A 21,983-nucleotide genomic window follows, 5' to 3' on the forward strand; every position below is an offset into this window, starting at 1 on the left:
AGGTGACTATTTCACTGGTTTCTAACAATCTCTCTGAAGAATCATGAGTTACCTTTTAAATAATATCTGGGATGACGTCTACCTTGTTACAATTTGGAGGCTGGGGTTTTCTGAAACTGCCCAACCAGCTTATCTTCTGCAGTAAATATCTATATACGCTAAAATAGATAATGACTAACATAACTCCCCAGCTACACGTGGACAAACTGTTGGAAAATTACAGACATGCATAAGCCTGCATGTGTTCATAGCATTTTGAGATCAATTGGACGGATTCATTCATGGGCTTGCGGTTGCCATGACAGCACTGTAGGCGGAAATAATAGAGCAGTATACCAGGGGGGGAAAAAGGTGTTTTTGAGTGATATCTGACCACAGATTTGGGAAAGCTTTTTAATTCATGATGTTCAAAAGTGATAAATGATCAAATATTTGTATTTCTTTTAAATCTGGTGTTTCTTTAAAAAGAAGTGTGCTGCTGCAGATTTGATTCCTTGTCTGTTGTGTCCTTTTTATCACCTTCACAATGGGGTTTTTATTGTCATTGTTGTGCAGACTCAGCATTGTCACTAAAACCGAGGCTGCATTCAGTTGCAACACAAAGAGACCTAAAGGATTCTTGTAGGCAGGAACAGACGCTGAAATTTATGTCACAGGAGCTTTGTGGATAAGCCAAAGATCAAGCCAGCTGTGGTGTGAATCCCTCCTAAAATTGATTCAGACTCAAAGGCAGACATTTTTTGTGACAAACTAAAGTGCTTTCAACTAGTTTAGGAATTTAGAAATGCCCAGCAATGACAGCACCACTCTGTAAAAAGCACACATTTTTTAACACACTGCAACACCACCAAAATACTGCTTTGAATACACATGCCACACCACTTTAATAAAATACCATGCATCCTGTACTTTTATGGTTTTATGGAAAAAAGGTGAAGCCTGGAGCTTTCCACTTTTACAGCCACTGTAATATTTTTCCCTCACATTTCCTGAATAAACAATGGACTTCATGGCCAGAGGCATTACTCACCCTGATGCCCAGCTCCACATTTTCTCCCCCATACACCTCCATGCCTTCATCCAGCAGACCAATCTCCTCAAAGTACAGTCTGTCCACCACAAAGCAGCCAATCAGAGCTGGGCTCCTGAAACATTTACAATGAAGATCAGTTTTGTTCCATGACAGTAAGGACCCCCCCAAAAATATATATGTAATAATGTTAAAGATCACAATCTAGTATTTGTAGATTACTGACATTTAGTAATTTAATGTCAAACATATAACTGTGCAGCTGGATTATTTTACTTACTGGATTGGGGCACTTTTGTTGCCCCTGTGCCACCAGGTCTTGGGTGGATTGAGGTAGCGGCACCAGAGTTCCCAGTCAAAGCCCTGGGCGGACAGTGGGTACTCTTCAATCTCAAACGTGTCATACTTGATGTTGTCAAACGATGGGGAGATTATCCGTGTTCTGTCCTCTTTAATTCTCAGCAGTATTGGTTCAGCCCTGACAACATGGAGAAAAATCTTAATTTCATCATTTGCATTTAGTTTGACAACCTTACTCTCCATTGAACATGTTTCCAAAATGATTTCCAATAAAATCTGGGGGGAAAAAATGATATCTACTTATAAAAAGGATATCTTCTGTAAAGATTTATGAAAGGAAGGGTCACTCTCAGGAGCTACATGAATTCCACTGTCGAACCAGGACAGGATCCCACCTGTTCAAGTTCAGTCAAGAAATCTCTTCACAACTAGATAATGTAGATATGGTAGTATTACAACAAATAAGATACAGTTGTGAATGAAAGCAACACAAAGTGGAGAGACAGAGGGGTCAGCAGATGCAGAGGTAAATAGTGCACAGAGGCCATCAGCTGTCTGCAGAGTTAATAGCTTCAGATTAGTACAGGAACAGTACATGAAGAGGCTGATGTGTTTCCATGACTGAGCACTTGTATCTAAGTCTTTCATCAACAAGTGCAAGGCAAAGGGTCGGCTGAAGGTATAAAGCGTGCCACCACAGGACTCTATAGCCAATTGCAATTGAGTTGCAAAAAGAACGGCATTTGCCTGACCGCATGGTGTAAAAGCGTGAAGTTTGGTGCAGAGCAGACTGTAGTGTGGGACGGTTTCTCAAGAGTTGAGCTTGTGAATGAGCCGTGAACCATTACCAAGACATTTTGGGTAGTTTATGTTACAATTGGTAAATGGTCTATTGGAACAGTGATCAAAAATTCCCATAACTTCTAAACCATGTATAAATCCTTTGCCATCCCTTTGTAGTTGAATCTGTTGCAACTGCAAAAGGTGGGCAAATATCATGTTAAAGGTTTCATACTAAAACTAGGATGTCGTTAAAGTTAATGTGCGCGTAAAAGCAAGTCATCCAATACAGTTGGCATTATACTATACGTTATGAATAGGTATTCAACATGTTGAATATAGATGTTTTCTATTGTCACAGTTTGTAGATTTGAAAGAGAAAACAATACAACAGATACATTAGAGAAAATTACAAAATTTGTATTGGTGTGAACAATTTATTTATTAGCCATGTGGAACACAAAGCTAACAACTTTTACAGTGAACCATTAGTATTAAAGCACTTGAGAAAACAAGCTACTTATGTCTGCTATTTTTATTGCAGCATAATGAACTTAAAAGAATATTAATGTGGTTCAAAAAATATTATCAATAGATTGACATTTTAGGTAAAATGATTAATTTCTGCCACAGTAATGGGTATAACTCACATTGTGCTGAGTAACATCTTGGTTAAGCAACACTTGTAGGAATTTAGGAACTGTCCAAACCATTTGCAATTTCTTTGATGGTAAAATTTTTTTCTCCTAATTTCCTAATGTCAGATTAGTTAGGGGTCTATATATATCACAAAAACATTCTCTACGGGCTACACTGTTACAACAGGTTTTTTTTTTTTTAAAGAAATGCAAATGTATTTGATATTGTTATTGTGAATCAAGTAAAACCGCTCCTAAATAAATGTAAAAAAAAAAACAAAAAAAAAACAAAAAAAAAAAAAAAAAAACAGGTTCAAAGTACCACTGCATATTATAATAGAAGAAACCGAGTCTCGCTTTTCAGAGGAAATATTCCAGAAGGTTTTACAGAAACACTTGAATTACAAATGAAAGGCAGAAAAGTGCATCAGTTGAAACAAGTACAACACCAGGCTGAAACCCATGTTTGTTTTGTGACAGATAAACTCGCTGCCTGTATAACAGGTCACACACCTTTGTGTTGTAATGACCAGAAAAAACAGAGCTGAACAGTTTAAATGTGGTTTCAGTTTTCCCGTGTTTGTCTTGAGAAAATGTTATCTGTATGCCAGAAGTTTAAAACAGTTTCCACAAATCCAATTCCTTGTCTCAAGCTGACATACAACTTTGAACAAAAATAGTATACATGCATTTTATACATAGGTAAGACCGTTGTTTTAAACCCATGTTTACATAGTAAGAAACCATAACTAACAGTGACAACAGTCAGTGTCTTAATCCCTTTTTTATTCAGATTGCTTTAAAAACATGCATATGAATGCAAAGTATGAAGAATGGATTAGCGGCATGGTACTTCACTGCAAACTTATTCTTGATAATTACCAGCTCAAGGGATTCACCTGCATTTTGTTTTATTTTTGTAGTTTATGCATCAGGTTGAAGGTTTCCGTATAGCACAAATTGGCTTAAGTGTGTGTGTGCAAGTTTAAGTGTGTGTGTCATAATAGTGCAAAGTAAACATACATATTTAGAACATTATGGATACCAAGAATTACAGACAATAGCATACACAATAATGTAACAAATACAATGTACATACAGACATATTTTAGTTATTGGGTTGCTTGAGAAATTAAAAAGGAGAAATTAAATTTCTCAGCCTTACAGTCAGTTATCAGTTATTACATTTTATATGCAATGCTAACTTTTTAGCATTACATTAATCTACTCAAGATTTAATGAAACATTATTCTAAATTTCCAGAATAAACTGACTTTAAATGACTGAAGAACTTGTGCCCATCTGTTAAATGACTTTAAACTTGTGCCCATCTGTTAAACCTAGCTAATATCACTTCATGCTGCATTTGTGAGTGACTCACCAGCCGACATTGAACTCAACGTGGGCATCAAATAGAGCAACAACTGGGGCAGTGGCAGCCCTCCATCCACTCACTCTGGACCGGATCAGCCCCTCCTGCCTGGTGTGCCGCACTATCTTTATGAATCCTGGACGCTGACTGTTTGTTTCCAACACAAAGTCCTGCAGTTTTTCCTTGAGCTCATCTGCAAACAAAGCAAACAGACAGAATGCATTTTGCATCAATATCAGCAGAGCTTTTGAATATTCCCTTCAGGATTAGGTGAGTAAAGTGAGAGTTGCCTCAAGCAAACCACCCACAAGACATCATCATGTTCTCCTCCAGTGGGCAGTTTTTCAATGGGCAGAGGCCAAAGGCACTCATGCTTCATTGCTTTGATCAGTGGACCAAATAGGGAGCAGCTTGAGCAGACTGCTGACTTCCATGGGGTTTAACAGCCGTCACAGGGTCTCTGCAATATTGAGTGTCAGCCTGCAATCCTTTTCAACACATGGCAGATGTCCATATTAAAAGTTTATCTTCATTACTACCTGACTCATACAGTTTGATGAATCATACCCTGCAAGATGAGGTCACACTGAATGTTAGTGGAGCAAAATCAGCATTTGTGGGGGTTTTTTTTCTTGGAAATGTAATGAACTACAATAGTGGATTAAACTTTCCATTTTATTTGGTATTAATACATATCAGGATTTTTCAAGATATACCATTAGTTGAACATTTGTATATAATTGAAGGTCGTTATGATTTCTTCCACAAATAAGAAAGCGGCTTTTTCTCATTACAGAAAATTAAATATATCCATTAATGAAATCCATGCTTTATGGTAGAGAGCACCAGCTGTAAAGTGGAGCACCAGCACTGTTGTATCACATCTGGAAGGTCTTTGCATCTATGGATGGTCTTTAAAGATGTACTTTGCTTATGCTCCTCTTGTAACTATGAATTTTCAGCAGTTACTCTGCTTTCCTTCCAGAAACATGTATGTTAGTTTAACTTTAACCCAAAGTTCACTGGATGTCATTACCATCAAGCTGTTTACTATTGTGCCTATATGCCAAAGTATTGAAAATGGTCATTTTGCGTGGCTCTAAATGTTCAGAACAAAATAAAGTTTATGGGACATCAACTCCTTGTTCTTCATGTTTTCTGTCTTGGCATTTCAGGCATACCTTAAGGAGCAGCTTGCTGCCTTGCATAAAAACAATGTCTCAAGACAAATATTTTAATTGAATGACTGACATATTGGTATAACCCACAACCAGTTAGCTTATTTGCATGGATTTGTGGGTGTGTGGATGCATGTTTGTGCCAGTGGAAGGGTGTGTGTATGAACTTGTCACTTGAAGTTGCAAAGTTAAGAGTGGTGAGAAAGGCAGGAAGCCTGCAGCACTCATTACCCAAGAGCAGCAAAGAGCAGGTAGCCTTCAGTCATAAATGCGACAGCAGCCCCAGTCAGACACATACCAGGCACCCCCACAGAACAGCCTTAAAAAGAGATAAGTTGGCAGTAAAGCACAGCAACAGCAGCCCTCAGGCTGAAAGAGGCACTGGGTGTGAAGCAGGCCATCGAACTTTCCGACCTAGTCCCCTATGCAAAGAAAGCCCGAACCCAGTCATCCGGGTAGCCAGGCATCTGCACAAACCCCCGGCAGCAAGACTGCCCATCACCCACCAAAGAGGAGAGAGACCATCACACTGCAGCTGTGGTAGTGAAGAGAGGGACGTCACAAAGCCATGCCTACTTCCCGAGTTAGAACCCAGAGAGGAAGGAGGAGTATGTGCTGCTTTTAATGCCCTCCTGTTTTGAATAGTGTGTGCATATTAGGATCAAGGGTGTAGGATTTAGTGTTCTCCTGTGCACCGCCATAACAAAATTAATTTATTTTTCAATATTTAAGTGTGAACAGACCATCTTGAAATAAAATGTCAATGTTTTATGAATGATTCCACATCATTTCCTGAATTCATGAAAAAGTATGGCACGACTTCAGTTTCATTATCATTTTTAAGGATCCGGCACCCCAAGGTGAGACATCTTCATCTCACAATGCACACAATGAAATTACTTTAGTGTTATTCTACAGTCTCTGCTACGATATTTAAGTTTCACTTGTGTTGATTCTGTAGCAGTGATGCATGGTTGACATGGATAAAGGGCAGTACCCATCTTGCATAATTTGTTTTTTTCTTTAGCAAAGCGTGAAAACATCAATAACAACCGGGCTTATCTGGTGACCTGACTGTATGTTTCAGTGTCAAATAAGTTAGATGTTTCTCAATAGCATCATGTCATCCTGTGCCATTAAAAGAAAGGCATATAGTGCGAGTGGAAGGTTCTCTGATGGTCCTAGTAAATTGTTTCCTCTTGCTTAATAACTAATGGGATAGACTCTACAGGTGTTGCATTACAATTTTACAAGTTAGAAAACCGATTATGTCTGTGTCTAGACTTAGCTGGGTAAATTAATCCACATGCTTACTGCTTTTAAGAAGGAATGATTCATGGATAAATAGCAGAGACATTAGGTTGTTTTTCTCTTTTCTGTGCCTGCTGGCTCTCAGCAGGGGTAGGTGTTTTCTCCAACAGACAGAAAGTAACTTGCAGCAGCATATTTTTTTTACCCTTTCTGTTTTTCTAATGTGCACAGCATGAAACAGGTAGCTATCATGTTTGTTCATAATGGGGTGGTCAGGTTTGTGTTCTCATAGACTTAATCAACCAGCAGTAACCTGTACCTACTCATGTTTTACAACACTTATCAGAAAAATTAGCTTCTGAAGTCATTTACCTCAGTCTTCTAAAATTAGCTGAAGGAAGCTGCAGAGACTTGCGTGAAAAGGCTGCTGCAACAGATTTAATAACTTTTATTTCATCAATAATTAAGACACCCTAATGTGTTGGGAATTGAAAAATAAGAGTGATGTGGCGCTATGCCTCATAACAAATCACAATAAAGCACACACCATTACGCCAGCAATGGCTGATGGCTACCGCTCATCAATCTTTCAGGACTGATATCCCGCTGAAGCTCCGCCGGAGTTACACTGAAGTTGCACAAAAAGCAAGCAAGTTTTCAAGCATAGCTGTGCAGTCATGAAATAAATCCAGCAGCTTATGATTGTAAATCTAGCTGAAATGTCATCTCAGAAAATAATGAGCAAAGTTAATGGTGAGTGCAAAAAATGAACATGTTATTTTAGTCAGATCAGTCTAGCCTTAAGTCATACATATCGCAGTAACAAACCACATCAATACTGATTTAGATTCTTGCAAAATATAGAAAGCAGGGGATATGTTAACAATTATAAAACCCATGTTTTGTAATATAATTTACAACCATTTTATAATTGTATAATGATGCTCATGGAAGTCTAACCTGAAACATGATTTTTGTTTTCATAAAATCAACACTGCATTCATGCATGTTCCTCTGCAAGCATCATCTATCACCATTAGAGCATTTCTTCTCGCACAGCAGATGGCAGATCGGCATGGTTACAGGTCTCACACTTGCTTTTTAGTTTGAGCTGCAACACTTGCTTGGCAGCTTCTCAGTACATAAGTCCACCACAGCAAAATTTGTGTCTGAAACATCCAGCAGGTACTGGCTCTTCCTCGGCAATCAAACCCACGGCCCACTGGCAGTTTGTTAAAAAACAGTGTGAGTGAGCGAAGCTCCAGCCTGAAGATTGGCTTTGCTAGTTTTGGCTGATATCACATCCCAGCTTTGTGAACCCTCCAGCTTTCATTAGCTGGTTTGGGAACAACATCGTGCAAGATATCCAACAGTGACTGGAACTTCTCTGCACACCTTAGGCTGCTGAATAAATCCACATTAGATTACTGCTCTCACAGCAAAGCACAATGGTGAAATGGAAAGCGAGTTTCAGGTTCTTCCTGGCAGACAAAACAATGCAGGAAACAATGTTATCATTTTGAACAGGTATAACATAAAATTAATATTATCACCTATTTTTTCCATCACAGATCAGTCTATTTTTAAGTGCGATAAATTGACAAAGTGAAAGTGGTAATTAAGTGCCATCAGTCTCACAGTCTCCTTTTTAATTTCTCAAAAAAAAAAAAAAAAAAAAAAAAAAGCTGAAATAACTTAAAACATGCATTGGAAGCAGTGGCTGCCTTTCAATCTGCTCTGGTCTCTGATCTACCTTATCTGGTGCAGAAACATGGCACTGAAGCAAAGAGGAGCCGCACCATCTGGAGGTATAAAATTTTAACTCCAATATGATGCAACATGTACTAGTCCTTAAACCTGATGTGATTCCTGATGTGATTCCATTCATATTTTATTGTAATATAAAATAACAATTGAACCTCAATGTTTCAATGAAAGGTTTGAAGTCAGTTACTTGATGCAATATAGCAAAAATATAATCTTTAAAAAAATAACTGATTTTAAACAGTTTAAGTTAAAAACAAATCCTCAAAAGCACACTTAGAACAATTTAAATATCATAGCACTACATATGGATGTCACATAATATTTTACTGAGGTTATTCAGTGTGAAAACAAAAATTTAAGTTACTGTAATTATTCAACTCTTTCAACCCATTTGATAACCTGATGGTTTGTGAAACAAAATACTACTGAATCTGCTGGTAGTTTTAGTAACACAGATGTCAGCATCACATTACATGAAAAGTTCAAGAAAAATTGACAAACCTTTACTAAAAAAAAGAAACGTAAAAAAAAGATTTAATATTAAAAAATTCTAACAAATTTAATAATATTTAACAGAAACTGGATGCAAATCAGAAATTGTTCCCACTATGCAATAAACCTCTGTGATGTTCCCTCCCTGTAACTGTTTCTTCTCTATTAGGGGCCAGGGAAGAACAAATCTCCTGGAGCTGTGAGGATCACTCACAGCTGAGTCACCAACGCTGGCAAGAAACCAAGACATCACTGACTGATCAGAGTGTCTATCCTCATTTACACTCTCAATGTGTACAAAGGTCTTGGTATTATAAAATATAAAGTAATTTCACCTCCAACAGTTGATATGCTTATTTTTATTATTTACCCTTTATGGTGTAAACATTTTAACTCTAAAATTCTCGTCACTGTATTTTCAGGACTTTAGAGCGCACCTTACTATAAGCCGCACCTAAAAAGGTTAAAAAGAATAAAAATGGAAACGTACATATAGCCTATAAGCCACTGATATCTCCGCCGCCCTGCGTCTCCAACTCCGAACCATGGTTTCGTACACTCTGAGCTTAACTGCAGCGGCTCCATTTCCCTCCTGTACTGCCGGATCGATAGCCCTCCACTTCAAAGCTGCATCAAATGAACTTCTTCATGTGGTTTCCATGATGAGGGAAAACACTTCTCCGTTGTGCCTGATGCTAACATGCGCTTGTTCTAAATGAAAATTAACGCTTTCTTCTTTGATTTCCAATTTTAACTTCCAAAGATTCACTTCCTGCTAAAGAGCCCCCTGGTGGTTGAAGAAAAACACACAGAAAAGCAGCACCGGGCTACAAGTTGCATGGTTCAAAGCGTGGGGAATTTGTCGTGGCTTATAGTCTGAAAAATACGGTAGTTGACCACTTGAAAGACAACTTGGTAATAAATGTAACAAGCTCAGGTTGTTCTTGGTTGATACAGATTCTGCAGACATTTTTCATATTTTTCTCTGAATCCTTTACATGTAACTTTAAAGATAGAATCATCATCGTCTGTACAGATCGTTTAATAGGAGAGCCACCCTTCTTCAGTTTTCTTCCAAATCTGACCAGGAGTTCACCAGTCGGGAGTTTTCAAGTCACAGCTTGGGACACTATCCAATTACAAAAGAATCAGCTGGGTCAATTTGCCATTTTCTCCCTTGATGGCTATGTATGTTCTCCCGCATGCTAATGTCTTCTGGAGTTGAACTGTGACAACGCCAGGTGACTAATGTGAACAAGCAGGTGGCTGAGAGGTTAGGTGTGGACCCCTTCAAGAATCTCAGCAGAGTCCGGGGTCAACAGCCTGACGACATTTAGAGCTCAGTCTTGGTTGAAATGATAGGACCAGGCCTATCGGACGCAGTGTGACAGAGTGCTCAAACAAACAGAGTGAAATGCCATCAGCAAAATGTCGCGGTGTCACTTGGGACTCTGAAGAAGCTGAAGACGACAACTCTCCAGCTCGCGGTTGTGTAATGAAATATGAATGTTCATTGCTCGTGATGTGGTAATCTGTCTGTGCCGGAAACTTTCGGTTTTCACATTTACATTTTTTAATAGATATCTTACACTTTCTGGTCAATAATAGCCCGAGGGAGCACGACCATACTTATTCCAGAGTGTTAAATTAACAAAATTGATTTAAATTCAGTTTCAGGAGCCTCCAGGACATGCCACATTTTGGTCAATTGACTTTGGCAAACAGTTTTTCACACGTTGATAATCTAATTCCTTGTTGAAAGCAGCAGAGCCAATTAAAAGGCATAAAACTTATAAATGACTTTGGCACTCAGTCATTACCATTTTTAATATTGGCTTTCTGCCGTTATAATATAGTCCTGTAGAGCAAACTACCAGCTCCACCTTTCATATATAACTACAGGTTGATTTTTTCCCCCTATACATGGTACACCTCTAACCCATATTCTCAGAATACAATGACTATGTTTCTAAGTCAACAATCCTTACAAGACATGCAGTGAATGCAGATGAAAGAATTAGGCTTAGAAATGAAGACAAGGCTCATTGCAAACACCTCATCACCTTGCTGGATTGTTGCGTGCCTCTGGGCAAATTTCCTGGCTCCGCAGCTAATTAGTGTTATTCATCCATCGGCTCAACCCAGCGAACACGGCCCCCTAATTAACATTAAAAGAGCCTGGAGACCATCAGAGGAGCAACGGACATCATAGATTTCTCTAAACATGCAAATGCTGATTTCTGAATTACCAAGGTGTTCCTGAATTTGCATTCTCCCCTCTGGATATTTTACATACATGAATGGTTAATATCAAGTGATTTCACCAGAAAACTTCATTTTTAGATGACAAAATGTATTTTGACTTTGAATATGAGGCTAGTGTCATCTCTTGGGAGACATTCGGACCATCAGCTGCTTGAGAAGTTTTTCAACTAGAAGCTATCACTTTGAGACAATTGAGTCAATGGAAGTACTCCTGCACAAAACTTTTCAGTTATTTATTTTTATATAAAAATATTATATACAAAGGTATTTCATTAAAAACAAATCCAAAACATTTGGAGCTGTAATTGTTAGTTCAAACTACCAAAACAGAGGGCATAATACATTTTAGATTTTTATTGGGTAAACAAAAAGTTGACTACCATTAATCTTTTTTCTTACAGTTTGAGTTGGACTATCTAAAAAACACAAATATAAAGTGAGGTTTTTAGGTGGAAAGTGACAAAAGTTCAAGGGTTCTCTCAATACATTCACAAGATTTTGCATACCTGATTCAGAGCAGATTTATTGTCTAATGGACATTTGTGCTAAAACATGCCAGTATTTTGACAGAGTGTCACAGGAAGTTCGAGAAAAGTTGGCAAAGAGCACTGCATTATTTTGTTGCCACAATCAAAAATGTGCAAACACAAACTTTTTTTTGGTTTAAACTTTGAGACAGCAAGTTGCTCTTTATGTGCTTCAACTTTATAAAGTTTTTTCCAAACTTCTGTGGAGAGCTCACTAGTGTCAGTCATCATAACACCACTGTCATCCTTCAACAGCTCATCTCCTGGGAGATTTCAGAGCGAGACATCAATTACATGTGAGACACATGCTTGTCTTTGTTGGCATCAGGGATTATTGTGAGGAGGGAAGGACTAAGGTGCAGAACCACATCAGAAATTGACAGACTAAACCTGAAAGAAATTCAGTGTTGACTTACTCTGCACAACCAGCCAATATCCTCATAAAAAACCCATAAGCAAGGTAGAAAGAAAATCACCAAATACAAAAAAAAAGTATAGTAAACACAACCTTACCTTTGCCACTAAATGTTTGTTAATCACTGACTTGATTGTAGATCCTAGTTCAAATATTGCTAGCTAAAATCAAAGCAAGCAAACACACACTAAAATACATACCAATTAATGTGTTTCCATCTTGTTTTAACTTAATAATAAAATACAGAAAAAACATTGACCATAAAAAAATGTGTTGCAGGTTTCTTTCAAAGTAGCAGAAGATGGAGAATTACAAGAATAGTCATATACGAATCAAAGAACAGGTCATGAACATGTTTTGATTCTAGCTGAACTCAAATGAAGAGTCACATCAAAACATGTGCCGTTTGTTGATGTGTTTTGCAGGCTGAAAAAAAGTATTTATGACACATTTAAGGATTAGAAACCCAGCCTCATCAGAATTTCCAACCTTTGATGTACGGTACTATTAACCAAACACATTCAGGGAATAGCTGAACTATTTCACTCACTGATACGTTGATCAATGCATTTCTAATCATGCGACAAAGCCAGACATGCACAATATATTGAATCATAATCATCAGAGCAAAATCAATATCACCAGGATCAAAAAACTAATGTGCTTTCAATTTCCACTCTACATTCCAATATTACATCTGTCAGATTGGATGCTCCAAAACATCTTTGATTTGCACCATATGAATAGTTTTAGAGGCTGAAAGGCAAAATTGTAAATTTTAACTATGGGACGGAGGCAAAAGAAAAATGTGGAATAGTTGTAATTGATATCATCACAAAAATCAGCAACAGTCTCATAACTTCATGTTTTTTCTAATACTGTAAAAACTAACCCAAGATAACCTGAGTTCCTGTTGTCAAACACTAATCATAGCTACGTTTATGATTCACGTCATATTAAGGTGTGTAAGCGTAACATTTTATGTGGTTTATCTTTTTTAAAAACGTTTTATGAAAGGCAACTTTAACAATAGAGTAAATTAACAATATTTTATCGTATCTAATAAAAAATTGTGGTTCTGAGAGAAATTCTTAGTGTATTGTTAAAGATTTATTGTATTTAAGACAAAACTTTTTTTTTAGCTTAGACTTGCCTATATTTTACTTTTTTTTTTTTTTTTTTTTTTAAAGCATTTTAGTCCTTTAAAATGTGTGGCAAACCACTATAATACATTTTTGTGTAGAGTGTATTGGTTTCTTATCACTAAAACCCACAAAACTCAAAAGCTTTGAGTCCGAGTGCACAGTGTAAACTGACACAACAGTGAATCCACTGATATGTATGCTGTTTATCAGATGTTATCTCAGTTGCTTTGGAAGTGTGTGCAGGTTGAGTAACTGTGTATAAACAGGCTGTTATCGTAAAGCAGCGTATAAAAAAAAAAGTACTGAAGAATTCAGAGTATCTTCTCTATGACAGACTGGTGCACACTGCTTCCACGTGCTGATAAAGCCGAAGCTGCAAAGTGCCTGTCACACCTGCATTTTCAACTCAGCTAAAGCTTTAAAAAATAACTTTAAAGATGGGGCTTTGCTGTCAGCTGTGAGGTGTTTGGTGGAGTGAGATTTTTTTCTTTACCGTTATTGCTGTTGTCGTCCACTAGGATAATCTCTTTAAGAAGGTGGGAGGGTGTCCTGTTGATGGCAGAGTGGATGGATCGCAGGATGACTGACAAGGCTTCATTCACAAATATGAACACAATGCTCACTTGAGGAAGGTTCAGGGGATAAGTGATGTTTCTGCACCTAAAGAAGACAGATAAAAGTCCTGGTAAGTGAAGCCACAGATACTCCAACAAATAAAAAGAAACCTCTTTGTAAATAAAATTACATTATCATGATTTATATCAAAGCTAACTGGTTCGTTTGGTTAAGGAATTATATTTATTATTTTCTATACACACAGAATTTGCTAGTAGGAAGCAGTATTTTTTATTTTCCACGCATGTAGTATCATTTTATAGCAAATGTGTGACAGAGGAGCGTGTCATGAGCTGGGACGTAGACCCACAGTAAAGTCCGTGCCAACATCCAACTACGCGCACACAAATGTGCGCACCCGACAGAACTTACTTTTTGGCGTGGTTCATCGTGGGTGCACACGCGGTGCTCCTGCCACAGTTCCCATATCCATCCTAGCTTGTAATTTTCAGTGGCAAACATTTTACCGGTTCCCATATTCAAGCAAAGCTATTTCCGGATTAATGCGCGCCAGGGGAGGGAGTCACGTGATGACGTAATGGCGTCATCAGGACGCTGTATGCCTTGAGTATTGCTGGGTTGCAGACACGTGACCCGGATGAGGCGCGAAATTCAGATGGAGGTCCGGAAGTGGATTTCTCCGGTTCAAAACAAAGCAAAATGGATCACAACCAGATCGCTAATGCCCTAAATAGCCTGAAACAGACGAGGCATCTCGAAAAAATACGTGTATATTTAGGATATGATCCGTATTATCTCGGTAAAAAAGACTTCTCGTATAATCTTGAGGATTTACCCGGTGTCAAAGTGATCCACACAACTAACAAGATACATGTGGAACTGCAGAGTTCATACGACAAGCCAGAAGAAAGTTTTCAGAAGCCTGGAGAATACAATTATTTAGTTTCAGGTTGGGTCAAATATTTAGGATCAAAAGAAGCATTAAATGGCTGTGGACTTGCTTCTGCCAGGTGAGTAGTGAGTTGTGCTATTGTAAGTAATTAGTCTATGATAACAATGCTATCGCTAACAACGAACTGTGTTATTTCTATGTGCTTGGATCTCCTGGTAAATAATTGATTTATCTTCTGTAAACACAAATTCATGCTGGATTTGTATGTTAATGTTGAGTCATTGTATGACGCTGGATTCAGGTCCAATGTAGGTCAACCATTTGCAGCGATCTACAGAAACCCCATGTTCATGTCTGGCCACGGATATACTTTGTATGCAGCACAGCTTCTCCAACTTATCTTACCTGAACATGAGTACAATAAACACCATCTGATGTTGGTATTGGCCTATCTTTTTTTTTATTTGTCTAAGTTATATTAATTATATCAGAGCCCTGTACTCTAAGTATCTATGTTACCTTCAGTTGTTAAAAACATGATTGCAATTTGACATATTGAAATCCGTCTCCTTCAGAAGCTCCTGCTCCTTCTGCCACTCCCCCTTCAGCACGTCATCACAACAATGGTCCTCCATTATGCAGCTTACAACCATTTTTAGTAGCGTTGGACTGAGAAGTGTTTCGTATGGTTCAGCTGATGCACAGTTCCACCAGGTGTTTGCTAATTGCTGCTAGTCTGGTGGAGCTGAGTAGGGAATATGTAGGAGCTCTGTGGAAGCTGGGCTGCAGATTGAAGGAGGTAACGTTTTGTGAAAGACGCCCCTGAATGGCTGCCACAGGAGAGTCAAGGATTTCTCAAACAGGCCTGAAAGAGTCAAGGTAACATTCCAGGTATGTTTGTGATGAAGGAATAACATTATTATATTTCAAAGCTCAAAAAATATATTTTGCATAATGCCTCACTCCTTTAAGCTATTTTCATATAACTAAATTAGAATTATGTTAAATAAATGGATCTGTATGGGTAGAAACAAATATTTATACTGAGGTCTCGAGTGAAATCAGGTCTCTTATAAAAATGTATGATGATGTGTTCATATTTTTTATGTTTTCCATCCATCCATCAATACACTTTTTCATTTTTAATTGGAATATATATTCATAATATTTGTGCAAAATGTATGTATGTTTAAATCCTGTAACAATGTCTTGGCATGAGATTTTTGTTTAAATGTAGAGAATGAATTGTGGTGTAATTGGGATATCTAATTCATTACCATCTAGTGTGTTAAATGTCACACTGCTGTTCATGAATCTCCTCCTCTGCTCCCTGTTGGATTCACACAGTGTTATGGCTGGGGCACTTAAAATGTGAAACAAGGATGCAAACTATGTATGATTAACGTCTCCACCTGCAACAGTTTTGTATGTGCACAGAGACAGTATTAATGGAGATAAATGGTCTGTGGGGAGTTCAGCACAGTGACGACAATGCCCTGAAGATCCTTGAGCCATGTAAACATTCATATGAGGACATAATGTAACCTGTTCCTCTAAGAGTTGTGGCAAAAACTGGGTCACAGTCACCATGTTGTGGTATCAACAGTTTTTACTTTGTATAAACGTGATGCTTTAAGCCTAGGAATAAATCAAAAGTCAAATTTCAACTGTAGGGACGTTCTTCAGGGATAAGGGAATTCTTCAGAGTCTATTTAATAAAAATACTTAATTTCCGCCAAAGGATCTAGGGTCTAAACGAAACACCAGGGACTTTAATCCTTTTATAGCTAGAAGCTCCAATGGCTTTTTATTTTTCTTATTATAACCTCCTGTTATATTTTAGGTCAATTTGTAACCATAATGAGCATTAAAATGAGTTATTTTACATAGTTGCATTCCTCCACACATCTATTTAGTACAGAGATGCTTTTTGGGTCAATTTGACCCAAAAATTGGCAGTCAAATTAATGTATACAAAGGGTCATAAGTATATTGCCAGAATGAGGACCGCATACACACAAATGCACACCTTTTCCCTTTACCTCACTAGTAAATTGTAAGAAGGCAGGTGTTGTGAAGGCTTCTGTTCCCATGGGCAAACTTGATCCATGTTACGTGGAATCTCAGCAGAGGAAAGGGTAAGCACATAAATATTCTCTGCATGCTAGTCCTTCAACATTACACACTGCATGATATAGTAGTTTTCATACTTTCAAGAAAGAACCAGCAGAAATAAAAAGGTGACAGCCCTAGAGGTGCTGGGACTTATCTTCACTCTCATGGCAGTGAAGAAGGATGTGTCTGAAGCGTGAGCAGCCATCAGCATTGAGGTCAACTCTAAGTCTGATGATTCTGATTACGAAACAAATGATGAAAATATTAGTTATGTTACTCCAAGCAAAATATCTGTCAAATGGTGAAATGCAGTGGTTTTGACCTCCAAGAAAACTACAGAAAATATAATAGACAGTACCACTAGTATGGCAGTAACTTGTGTTAAAGACATCAACTTTTGAGCTACTCTTGCCCAATTCAATGCAAAAAACATTTCTTGAAATGACTATACTAAAAAGAAGGTATGTTTTAAGGGAGAAGTAGAAAAATCTGGATAAAAAGCATTTTCATACATATTTGGGTGGCGGTCCTCATTCTGGCAATATACTGTATGCCTTTCAAACAGCTAAACAGTATGTGTTGCATAGACCAGCTACGATTACAAGATCTACCTTGCAAAGCCAACTTTAGGAGATGCAGAGAAGTATCAATAAACAAGAGTTGCAATTGATATGGCAAATGGTCTCTCACTGGGGGTCCAACATAACCTGTGACAATTTCTTCACATTGCCCTAAAAATGGAAAAAATGTTGCCCTCGTGAGCACTTTGCACTAAAGTGATGAAATCAGTACTTGAAAGGTCCAGAAAGCAAGTATGGACCTTTAGTACTATGGTAACAAATGGGGGAGTAGTTAGCTTGGACAAGTCATACAGCATCATGTGAATGACTGCACACTTGCAGCAAAAAGATACAAAATATAATTTTCATGTAAAATCACTGACTTTTCTGTGTAAGCTTTCCTAGTGGATATTAAAAAATGTAAATAGTTGCATTTTTGTGAAAAATGAGTGAATTATCCTCATCCATCCTTTATATCTTAGAGCATCATCACACTAAATATTGATTGCAATTGTTAGTAATGGATTTAATGATCAAATACACAAATGTTTTGGGGGAAATTTTTGAATTCTGATCCTACTGCATTTTTTATTTTTTTTTTAAATCCCAGGGTCAAATTGACCCGGGAACATTATTGCTGCACCTCAGAAATGAACATAATAGGAGGATTAACAATCCATTTCTCTTTTGCACTGTTACAATAGCTAAATATCCAGAGGAAATTTAATGAGTATGAACATGCAAAAAGGATGAGTACAATAGGATCGCTGGTAGTAAAGAAAAATGCAACATAATAAACATTGTAGCATCTGTGCACTACGTAGGAAAGTTAGTTTTACCCATCGGGTCTGAGGTCAGGAATTGGCCTGCTTAAGGACAGACGATCACTGAGGTAGGCGTTATATCCGTAGTACTGGAACGTCTTAAGAGCCACCCTCCGGTTGTCCGGACTGAGCTCCTGGCCCCAGTGAGCGAACAGGGATGAGTCAGAGAATGAGGTGTCCGGTAGCCCATCTTCTCCCTTCCCTGGTGTTTCTGGGAGGCAAAAGCAGATAAATAGCATGACTATCTGTCTGGGTCACAAGGCAAGGTTGATTTAGCATAAAATGACCTTTAAGCTGGTTGAATAAATAACAGTGCTTATAAAAACTGTGATGAATGCTTTATTGCTTGAGCTGTAATCTATGCTATTAGGTGAAAGGTGGTGTATTATTTAAATATGTAGACTGCTTGTCCTTCAGCAGAAATGTGATCTTCTCTGAAGGCCCATGAGGATGGGGAAAATTATTTATCTTCTTGAGCAAAGGATCTGTTCACTGTCAGCTGTGATTAAATGTACTGAAGATGTCTTTAGGAAACCAACTTCTAAAAATATCTCCACTAAAACACTTCAGTAAATAACTAGAGTGGTATTAACTAATTTCTGCTCCTCACAGGATTTGTAGGAAGTCTTTTTGTTAAAATAAAACCTAAAAATAGACTGAATCAAAACGAACATTCATGAGAAGGAGAGAAATTTGTCAGTTTCCTAAGCCAAACACTATTCATGATTCAAAAATTTGTGGATATCCAGACATATTAAAACACTGATGGCGTCCCTTAAATGATCGGTATAGCTTCTAGGTCGCTGATCTAAACCCCCAGAAGAATGCCTGCTCTTAGATGGCAGCTTTAAAAAAATCAACACATAACTTGAATGAAATCTGAGCAAAAATAAGCTGGAAATGAGAGTAAAAAGTGTGTTTGCATAATTTCAATGTTTTGTTTATAATACCTACAAGTAGACTGAATTTGTTGCAGTTTTGCCATTTATCACATTAATGTGGTTGATTGAATGAGTTTGTGTTCCTGCAGAAAGTAATAATGAGTAAGATCTGGGGAATAAATAAGGTACTTACATCTAATTCTAAGAGTCTTAGGTCTTTAATAGACTGCCTCAAAACAGATGCCACAAAACATGCAGCAATTATTTTTCAATTATTTATATCATTACCACTGCCAAGAGGTCATCCCTAAGAGGAATTACATTAATTTCTGGGAAAAGAGTTTTATTTCCTGATGATCTACTTCTGAGTCATGGATAACAATTCCAGAGTTTTAATTCAAATGTCCAAATCATACATAAATTAAATCTAATTAAAAGTAACTCCTGAATCATGCATAAACATTTCATTAAAAGCAGGATATACAGGCACTATAACAACAAAATTAATACACATTTCATTGGGGTTTTTTAGCGTTTCATGTTGAAACTGACAGATTCAGGATATCAACTATTACTAGTATTTTACAGCTTTGTTTTCTTTTTTCAGTGAAATGTACCAGAGGAAGAATAAGGATGGTTTCTGTTTATTTTGGCAACATGATAAGGATGAATAAAGAGCTTGGGGTAGTAAATGAGGCTTGAGAGCCATTTTAAAGATCTGCAGAATAAAAGAAAGAATAATGACACAGGACAAAAGCACAGGAAAAAAATAGGCTTTAGTTTTTTTTTGTGACTGCCTGTAAAACACAAGGTTACCTCAGTGTGTGTGTGTCTGCGTGTATTTGTATGCAGTGTGTGAAGCAGATTGTACTTTAAGTAGATTGGGAGTAGTTAATATTTATGAGCAGACTGTTTTTACGCAGGACTTACATTTTGTGTCAGCAGAGTAAAAAATTAAACAACAGAGAGGAGGTAGGTGTGAAAGGATTATATTAAGAAGCAAAACAAGAAGAATTTTCTCCAAAATGGCAACAGATAACATTAAAAAGCCATACAAGTAACTTCGTTTAAACTCTAAGTCCATTGAAATAGAAACGCCCATGTTTGTCTTAATCTGTCGCTTAATGCTGACTTTGTTCAAATGTAATCCAATCCAATTATGCCTTACAGGATGTTGCAGGCCTCTAATGTTGTCCACGCTGACACCTACCTACAATCAGAGCATATGCACTAAAAACAAGTGATGCCACCCCTGATTAATATCATTTTTAATCTCATGAATGGGTAGGTCATTAATAATTGAAAAAGCCTCTGGGGAAGAATGTAAGCCAGCAGAGGTAGCATGATGCTCACAATAGTCAGCCTGGAAACACTGGGGCTCATCATTTGTCTGAATGTTTTATTTTTGACTCTACCACCTACATAGACAACAACACCTTTCCTGACCGGAGTGACTTGAGGAAAGTACCACACTTCAGAACAATATTTGAGAATTCTTCTATGAACTTTGCAAACAGTTCAAAGCATTAATTTGGCTTCCAAATAACCAAAAACATAATCTGATGAAACCAGGGGACTTCAAAGCCTTCAAGTTTCTGACGCAAACATGTTGGTGCTCAATAGCAAAGGACACCTTCAGAAGTTTCTGACTCTACAGACTGGAGCTAATTTGTTGGGCTAAAACAGAACTTCACAGCATTAGGGAGTATGAAAGTTATCGTTACCCACTGATCTCTCTGTTTGATTGATGAATCACAGTTGGGATATGCATACCCTGAATCCACCATGCCAAAGTAAAGGTTAACGATATGTAAATTATGCAACCCTCGGGGAACTAAAAGTTCTTTTGCAGATTCATAGAAAGACTTTAGGTAAAGTGTTTCATTTCATGGTATTACATGTGTGATGACAGCCAGGGGACTTATTATATTAATTCAACAGTAGACACTGTAGGGTCAAAAAATGCTACTAGCAGCAAGTGTTAAATTAAACATGTTTGTTATTTGTTTACCACGCATTAACTCAAGATCATTTCGTAAAGTATTTTGTTTGAGATGAACAGTGTAAACTTTAAAGTTAGATGTGTAAAGAAAAAAAAAAGTTAAATGTTTCTATGTCATTATTTTCATTTTCCCCATGAAAACAATTGCCAAACCATGTAGGGAAAGTTCAGTTTTCCATCTCACTGTTCAGTGTTGTACATGGCATGTGTAACAGTCACTGCTATGATACTGTGTGTCACCAGATGGTGGCACCACTTGTCTATTGTGATCAGTAGGCTACCCTTTTTACTTTTCTTCGTGTATTCCTTCTGTAACGGACTCCTCCGTGTGCACTCAGGCTGGTGTGCTCCTACAGTAACTTGTAGTAAATCTGGCACTATACTTTTAATATTTGAAATACATGAGTACTTGTGGAAAGTTACAAGTTGTTGCTCTTTCGCTATCTACCTGCACACCTTCGCAGCTCGCTTCATGTCTGCCTCATGTTATACCTGACTATACTCAAGTCCTGATAAATTATTAAGTAAATTAAAAAAAATAAAAAGAACAGGAATAATTTCCTTGCTATACTGTCTCTGCTAATGACATCGTCAATACGTTTTGATCCCAGGCTTAGTTTATGGACTAAGCCAGAAACAGTTACCATTATAAATTTTGAACTGTTGATTTTATTTTTGAACCATTTTTTTAATTGTAAAATGTTGATTTTATTTTTGAACCATTTTTTATTGTAAAGTGTTGATTTTATTTTTGAACCATTTTTTTGTTGTAAAGTGTTGATCTTATTTTTGAACCATTTGTTTTTAATTGTAAAGTGTTGATTTTATTTTTGAACCATTTTTTAGTTTTAAAGTGTTGATGTTATTTTTGAAACCTTATTTATTTTGAAGTGTTGATTTTATTTTTGAACCCTTATTTATTTTGAAGTGTTGATTTTATTTTTGAACCCTTATTTATTTTGAAGTGTTGATT

General features: G+C 37.3%; 1 protein-coding gene across 3 annotated transcripts in view; it reads right to left on the reverse strand.

Moving 5' to 3' along the window:
• galnt18b (UDP-N-acetyl-alpha-D-galactosamine:polypeptide N-acetylgalactosaminyltransferase 18b) overlaps positions 1-21,983 on the reverse strand; it is a 91,053-nt gene that overhangs the window by 32,567 nt on the left and 36,503 nt on the right. The window contains exons 2-6 of one of the 3 annotated variants that reach the window (XM_007554112.2): positions 18,143-18,338; positions 13,654-13,820; positions 4,130-4,313; positions 1,311-1,508; positions 1,031-1,145 (exon numbers count right to left, since the gene is read on the reverse strand). In XM_007554112.2, coding sequence (XP_007554174.1) covers positions 1,031-1,145; positions 1,311-1,508; positions 4,130-4,313; positions 13,654-13,820; positions 18,143-18,338 — 860 coding nt within the window. Of the gene's footprint in view, positions 1-1,030; positions 1,146-1,310; positions 1,509-4,129; positions 4,314-13,653; positions 13,821-14,147; positions 14,260-16,670; positions 17,074-18,142; positions 18,339-21,983 lie in introns of those variants that run through there. The other 2 variants (XM_016672491.1, XM_007554113.2) reach the window with 2 other exon arrangements.

Source organism: Poecilia formosa, unplaced genomic scaffold (genome assembly GCF_000485575.1).
Source record: "Poecilia formosa unplaced genomic scaffold, Poecilia_formosa-5.1.2 Scaffold61, whole genome shotgun sequence".
Classification (NCBI taxonomy): Eukaryota; Metazoa; Chordata; class Actinopteri; order Cyprinodontiformes; family Poeciliidae; genus Poecilia; species Poecilia formosa.